At 48.7% G+C, this 8,058-nt stretch overlaps 2 protein-coding genes across 2 annotated transcripts in view; one reads left to right on the forward strand and one right to left on the reverse strand.

Annotated features, from left to right (window-relative positions):
• Positions 1–8,058, forward strand: part of LOC308333227 (leucine zipper putative tumor suppressor 2 homolog) — a 66,969-nt gene that overhangs the window by 12,049 nt on the left and 46,862 nt on the right. The gene's annotated exons all lie outside the window — the stretch shown is intronic.
• On the reverse strand, positions 4,442–6,120 carry LOC308333097 (kelch domain-containing protein 3-like; the record flags this gene model as incomplete). The annotated part of the gene is made up of 2 exons (XM_080789292.1): positions 4,442–4,449; positions 5,364–6,120. 2 exons carry the CDS (start codon positions 6,118–6,120, stop codon positions 4,442–4,444), a joined length of 765 nt encoding a protein of 254 aa, XP_080645418.1.

The following is an 8,058-nucleotide window of genomic DNA, read 5'->3' on the forward strand; positions in this document are numbered from 1 at the left end:
ATCCCTAGTTTCAACCACACGTGGGCCTCTGGTCTGCATCAAATGCATGAAGCATATTGTCGTCCTCCGCTCTACAGCAGCCTCCCCAGATGTTCTGATCTTCTATCAGAACAGCTGTGTGGCCGTAGCTGCCTGGATGGAACCTCAAGGTGACGTCGTCCTGTTCCAGTGGTCACTCGAGGTAACTTCTTCCAGCATAAAGACACTGTGTTGAAGACAAAGACGTCCATCTGGTTGTTGTTGGTCCCTCCTGCACCGAAGCCTCCAAAGCAATACGTCTGGTTCCTCACTGCTACAGACGCATGGTAGGCTCAATACATCTGGTTCCTCACTGCTACAGACGCATGGTAGGCTCGCGTTGGACCTGCTTTGGGGACTAGTGACATTGTCCTACGTCAGACCATGTGTCCCTATCCAAATCGGGTTCACCAGTAAGTAGCCTCTTCAGTTGTGTGTTGTTTTGGTCATGGCTTCCAGTTCCCACCTGATGTCGTGTGGGAGTTCAGACTGATCCAGACCGTGCTGAGTAACTGCTAGCTTACATAACGTCTTCAAATGAGGACTTAAGTCCACGATGTACACGTCAACAGCGACAGTGTCGTCTCCTTTGTGTCCTCCAAACAGGATGATAAGATCTCCCACCATGCAACAGCACACTCCATACATTGGAATGGGTCTCTTCCCCTTGGGCTCAACCTTCGTCCAGGATAAGAACTCTGGACTGAATTTCCACAGATCATTGAAGGTGTGGTTATATAAACCGGTACTACGGCTACCGAATATGTACAGCTCTCCATTGTAGGTAAAAGCTGAATGACAGTAGCGATCATCTGGAAGAGGCTGTGTAGAAGGTGTGCTCATCCAGTTGTTGGTCTCTGTGTCAAACACTCTGATACTGTTGTATTTGACCCCCGGGTTCTCCATGCGCCCGAATACAAACATCTTTGTTCCAATGATGGTTGCAGGGTGACCTGGTGACCTGGTTGGTGGACAGCCTCTGGCGTCAATTAGATTCCAGACCATTGAGGTGGTGTCCAACTTGTACACGTCATTTGTGTATTCATCCATATGGTATCCTCCATAGATAAACATGACCTTTTCTAACACACAGGCTGAGTGAGAGCTCCTCCCCTCTGGAACGGTCCCGGTAGCTCTGGGTTTGGACCACATGTGGGCGTCCACATCAAATGCATAAAGCTCATTGTCGTACTCCTCTCGATATTGGCCTCCCCAGATGCAGACCGTATCTTCTATCAGCACAGCTGTGTGGCCGTAGCGCCTGGATGGAGCCTCAAGGTGACCGTCTCCTCTTCCAGGACTCGCTGGAAGTAACTTCTTCCAGCATAAAGACGTTGTGTTGAAGACATGGACATCCATCAACTGATCCTTGGTCATGTAGCCTTCAAAACAGTAGCCTCCAAAGGAATAAATCTGGTTCCTCACTGCTACAGATGCGTGATATACTCCCTTTGGTCCTCCTGCTTTGGAAACCGTCCAAGAAAACATCACCTTCTCTGACTGTCTGACTGACTGTCTGTCTGTCTGTCTGTCTGTCTGTCTGTCTGTCTGTCTGTGTCACCGTCTCTGTGCATCATCTTATATATCCCGGTGTGACATCATCACATGCAACACAAACTGTTGCCATGCACGCCTTAAGGACACCAATTTGTGCAGCAGTTCTCATTTGCATCCTTTGACTCTGGTGCGATTCATTACTTCAAACGGCTACCTTTCGGCATAGCATCCGTCCAAATGAAATAAAACACAACTGACTGAAATTAAAAGCAGTGGTTGTCAAACTGAGCCTGTAGATCTGCTGTGTTTTTGGATAGCCGAAGCATAAAATGAGTGTTGAAGTGGTTAAACTGATTGTTATGCTATTTTAACTCATTTAGCTGCAGGGGAGCGCCATTAAACGCCATTATATGGAGTCCACCTACAGTATGTACTCTCACCATTAAACCCCATATATGGAGTCCACCTACAGTATGTACAGTATGTACTATCACCATCAATGGGAATTACATTTTGTGTAGGACGAAAATAGCCGATTTGCTGGCGCTTATCATCATGACGCAACATGTGGATTTGCTCGTCCTTCAGATGACGTAAATTCTCCATTCATTGTCGATGGCATTTAATGTTTGTGTTAGAACAAAAATCTCTACGGACCCACTGGCCCAGGGCTGGCCCCCAGTCAGACCCACTGGCCCAGGGCTGGCCCCCAGTCAGACCCACTGGCCCAGGGCTGGCCCCCAGTCAGGGCCACTGGCCCCAGGGCTGGCCCCCAGTCAGGGCCACTGGCCCCAGGGCTGGCCCCCAGTCAGGGCCACTGGCCCCAGGGCTGGCCCCCAGTCAGGGCCACTGGCCCCAGGGCTGGCCCCCAGTCAGGGCCACTGGCCCCAGGGCTGGCCCCCAGTCAGGGCCACTGGCCCCAGGGCTGGCCCCCAGTCAGGGCCACTGGCCCCAGGGCTGGCCCCCAGTCAGGGCCACTGGCCCCAGGGCTGGCCCCCAGTCAGGGCCACTGGCCCCAGGGCTGGCCCCCAGTCAGATCGGCAGAGCTGTCGAATATTCGATTTGGCTGATGGTCACTTTCTGGCGTCCCTAGTTTCAACCACACGTGGGCCTCTGGTCTACATCAAATGCATGAAGCATATTGTCGTTCTCCCCTTTACAGCAGCCTCCCCAGATGTTCTGATCTTCTATCAGAACAGCTGTGTGGTCGTAGCTGCCTGGATGGAACCTCAAGGTGACGTCGTCCTGTTCCAGTGGTCACTCGAGGTAACTTCTTCCAGCATAAAGACACTGTGTTGAAGACAAAGACGTCCATCTGGTTGTTGTTGGTCCCTCCTGCACCGAAGCCTCCAAAGCAATACGTCTGGTTCCTCACTGCTACAGACGCATGGTAGGCTCAATACATCTGGTTCCTCACTGCTACAGACGCATGGTAGGCTCGCGTTGGACCTGCTTTGGGGACTAGTGACATTGTCCTACGTCAGACCATGTATCCAAATCGGGTTCACCAGTAAGTAGCCTCTTCAGTTGTGTGTTGTTTTGGTCATGGCTTCCAGTTCCCACCTGATGTCGTGTGGGAGTTCAGACTGATCCAGACCGTGCTGAGTAACTGCTAGCTTACATAACGTCTTCAAATGAGGACTTAAGTCCACGATGTACACGTCAACAGCGACAGTGTCGTCTCCTTTGTGTCCTCCAAACAGGATGATAAGATCTCCCACCATGCAACAGCACACTCCATACATTGGAATGGGTCTCTTCCCCTTGGGCTCAACCTTCGTCCAGGATAAGAACTCTGGACTGAATTTCCACAGATCATTGAAGGTGTGTTTACATAAACCAGTACTACGGCTACCGAATATGTAAAGCTCTCCATTGTAGGTAAAAGCTGAATGACAGTAGCGATCATCTGGAAGAAGCTGTGTAGAAGGTGTGCTCATCCAGTTGTTGGCCTCTGTGTCAAACACTCCGATACTGTTGTATTTGACCCCCGGGTATTTGACCCCCATGGGCCCGAATACAAACATCTTTGTTCCAATGATGGTTGCAGAGCGAACTGGTGACCTGGTTGGTGGACAGCCTCTGGCGTCAATTAAATTCCAGATCATTGAGGTGGTGTCCAACTTGTACACGTCATTTGTGACGTAATCAAACCGCTGGTATCCTCCATAGATAAACATGACCTTTTCTAACACACAGGCTAAGTGAGAGCTCCTCCCCTCTGGAACGGTCCCGGTAGCTCTGGGTTTGGACCACACGTGGGCGTCCACATCAAATGCATAAAGCTCATTGTAGCGCTCCCCTCCATATTGGCCTCCCCAGATGTAGACCGTATCTTCTATCAGCACAGCTGTGTGTCCCCTGCACATGGATGGAACCTCAAGGTGACCGTCTCCTCTTCCAGGACTCGCTGGAGGTAACTTCTTCCAGCATAAAGACGTTGTGTTGAAGACATGGACATCAATCAACTGATCCTTGGTCATGTAGACATGGAAGCCTCCAAAGGAATAAATCTGGTTCCTCACTGCTACAGATGCATGATATACTCCCTTTGGTCCTCCTGCTTTGGAAACCGTCCAAGAAAACATCACCTTCTCTGTCTGTCTGTCTGTCTGTCTGTGTGTCAGTGCATCATCTTATATATCCCGGTGTGACATCATCACATGCAACACAAACTGTTGCCATGCACGCCTTAAGGACGCCAATTTGTGCAGCAGTTCTCATTTGCATCCTTTGACTCTGGTGCGATTCATTACTTCAAACGGCTACCTTTCGGCATAGCATCCGTCCAAATGAAATAAAACACAACTGACTGAAATTAAAGCAGTGGTTGTCAAACTGAGCCTGTAGATCTGCTGTGTTTTTGGATAGCCGAAGCATAAAATGAGTGTTGAAGTGGTTAAACTGATTGTTATGCTATTTTAACTCATTTAGCTGCAGGGGAGCGCCAATAAACGCCATTATATGGAGTCCACCTACAGTATGTACAGTATGTACTGTCACCATCAATGGGAATTACATTTTGTGTAGGACGAAAATGGCCGATTTGCTCGCGCTTATCATCATGACGCAACATGTGGATTTGCTCGTCCTCAGATTACGTAAATTCTCCATTCATTGTCGATGGCATTTAATGTTTGTGTTAGAACAAAAATCTCTACGGACCCACTGGCCCAGGGCTGGCCCCCAGTCAGGGCCACTGGCCCCAGGGCTGGCCCCCAGTCAGGGCCACTGGCCCAGGGCTGGCCCCCAGTCAGATCGGCAGAGCTGTCGAATATTCGATTTGGCTGATGGTCACTTTCTGGCGTCCCTAGTTTCAACCACACGTGGGCCTCTGGTCTACATCAAATGCATGAAGCATATTGTCGTTCTCCGCTCTACAGCAGCCTCCCCAGATGTTCTGATCTTCTATCAGAACAGCTGTGTGGCCGTAGCTGCCTGGATGGAACCTCAAGGTGACGTCGTCCTGTTCCAGTGGTCACTGGAGGTAACTTCTTCCAGCATAAAGACACTGTGTTGAAGACAAAGACGTCCATCTGGTTGTTGTTGGTCCCTCCTGCACCGAAGCCTCCAAAGCAATACGTCTGGTTCCTCACTGCTACAGACGCATGGTAGGCTCAATACATCTGGTTCCTCACTGCTACAGACGCATGGTAGGCTCGCGTTGGACCTGCTTTGGGGACTAGTGACATTGTCCTACGTCAGACCATGTGTCCCTATCCGAATCGGGTTCACCAGTAAGTAGCCTCTTCAGTTGTGTGTTGTTTTGGTCATGGCTTCCAGTTCCCACCTGATGTCGTGTGGGAGTTCAGACTGATCCAGACCGTGCTGAGTAACTGCTAGCTTACATAACGTCTTCAAATGAGGACTTAAGTCCACGATGTACACGTCAACAGCGACAGTGTCGTCTCCTTTGTGTCCTCCAAACAGGATGATAAGATCTCCCACCATGCAACAGCACACTCCATACATTGGAATGGGTCTCTTCCCCTTGGGCTCAACCTTCGTCCAGGATAAGAACTCTGGACTGAATTTCCACAGATCATTGAAGGTGTGGTTATATAAACCAGTACTACGGCTACCGAATATGTACAGCTCTCCATTGTGGGTAAAAGCTGAATGACAGTAGCGATCATCTGGAATAAGCTGTGTAGAAGGTGTGCTCATCCAGTTGTTGGTCTCTGTGTCAAACACTCTGATACTGTTGTATTTGACCCCCGGGTTCTCCATGCGCCCGAATACAAACATCTTTGTTCCAATGATGGTTGCAGAGTGACCTGATGAGCTGGGTGGTGGACAGCCTCTGGCGTCCATTAGATTCCAGACCATTGAGGTGGTGTCCAACTTGTACACATCATTTGTGACGTAATCAGTGATGTCATCAGTCCGCTGGTATCCTCCATAGATAAACATGACCTTTTCTAACACACAGGCTACAGAGTGGCCCCACCTCGCCTCTGGAACGGTCCCGGTAGCTCTGGGTTTGGACCACACGTGGGCGTCAACGTCAAATGCATAAAGCTCATTGTAGCGCTCCCCTCCACAGTATCCTCCCCAGATGTAGACCGTATCTTCTATCAGCACAGCTGTGTGTCCCCTGCACATGGATGGACCCTCAAGGTGACCGTCTCCTCTTCCAGGACTCGCTGGAGGTAACTTCTTCCAGCATAAAGACGTTGTGTTGAAGACATGGACATCCAACTGATCCTTGGTCATGTAGCCATGGAAGCCTCCAAAGGAATAAATCTGGTTCCTCACTGCTACAGATGCATGATATACTCCCTTTGGTCCTCCTGCTTTGGAAACCGTCCAAGAAAACATCACCTTCTCTGTCTGTCTGTCTGTCTGTCTCTGTCTGTCTGTCTGTGTCACCGTCTCTGTGAATCATCTTATATATCCCGGTGTGACATCATCACACGCAACACAAACTGTTGCCATGCATGCCTTAAGGACACCAATTTGTGCAGCTGTTCTCATTTGCATCCTTTGACTCTGGTGCGATCCATTACGTTTTTGGATAGCCGAAGCATAAAATGAGTGTTGAAGTGGTTAAACTGATTGTTATGCTATTTTAACTCATTTAGCTGCAGGGGAGCGCCATTAAACGCCATTATATGGAGTCCACCTACAGTATGTACTATCACCATTAAACCCCATATATGGAGTCCACCTACAGTATGTACATTATGTACTATCACCATCAATGGGAATTACATTTTGTGTAGGACGAAAATAGCCGATTTGCTGGCGCTTATCATCATGACGCAACATGTGGATTTGCTCGTCCTTCAGATGACGTAAATTCTCCATTCATTGTCGATGGCATTTAATGTTTGTGTGACCCCTGGGGGTCCCCGGACACCATGGGGGGGTCCCTGGACCCCCCACTGTTGTAGACGTCTAATGGAGCAGGTTAAATCTGGCCTGATCTCCAGACTGTTTACTTCACATCCGGCCGCCCGTTAACAGCTCTTATGCAACGCACTGTGAGCTGTCACACACACACACACACACACACACACACACACACACACACACACACACACACACACACACACGGACGGATTGCAAAATACACTCTCCCCATGCCTTGGTCTGGTGGAGAGACAATAACCGAAGATGTCCTCCCCTCCCGGTCTCCCGAGGGTCTCCATTCCCACTCACAGCAGTCAGAGCCAATCACTCAGCTCCTCCACAGCTATTGTTGTAAGTTGTGTAAGTAACGACAGCCAGACGCCGCTCAGCGCTAAGTGCTGCTAATTGCTCCGCGGGTCACACATACTGTACATAGTTACTGTATAGCCTCCTTTACTGTACGTCTGTCACGCTTCCAGCATATACCCGCCGTCTATACAAGCTTGGTGGGCTGTTTTCAAGGAGTGCCACCGTCGTACAAACAATATGTATATAGTATTCAGTTCAAAGGAGCTTCAGTGCCAAAGCAAGTGTCAAAATATAATAAAACTGGGGGGAAATGGGGAAAGTATATACAGTAAGTTGGAGGGGGTAGGCTATACAGCATTGAGTAAACGGAGATAATATATACAGACTTTTAAGGTTTTTGGCACAGAGGAATGGCTGGAGCTTTTTACATTGGAAAGGAAACGTCCATTGTTTGCCCAGTGGCAGCTATAGACAATTTGTTATTAAATTAGATCTTAACCCCTTTTGGTGTTTTTAAGCATTGTGTTATACTTTAGCTATTGAAAAAATAGCAGATCTACAAGCTCGTATAGCTTGTAAATGAGCTTGAAAATGTGGCGCAAATCTTTTTGAATATAATTATGTTCTTTCAGAGCGAATGTTTTTAACCCATTCTGACCTGAGATCAGATTCATACGAGGTTTCCACTGGACACACACAATGGTCTGATGAACCCATTCTGACCTGAGATCAGATTCTAAAAATGTCAGGTGTTCTTTGATTTTTCAAAAATAGCAGACCTACAAGCTCATAGCGCGCCACTCGGTGGCGCGCTATGAGCTTGTAGATCTGCTATTTTTCAATAGATAAAGCATAACATGATGCTAACACCAAAATGGG

The sequence above is a fragment of the Protomyctophum bolini genome (assembly GCF_963924005.1).
Source record: "Protomyctophum bolini genome assembly, chromosome: 18".
NCBI lineage: Eukaryota > Metazoa > Chordata > Actinopteri > Myctophiformes > Myctophidae > Protomyctophum > Protomyctophum bolini.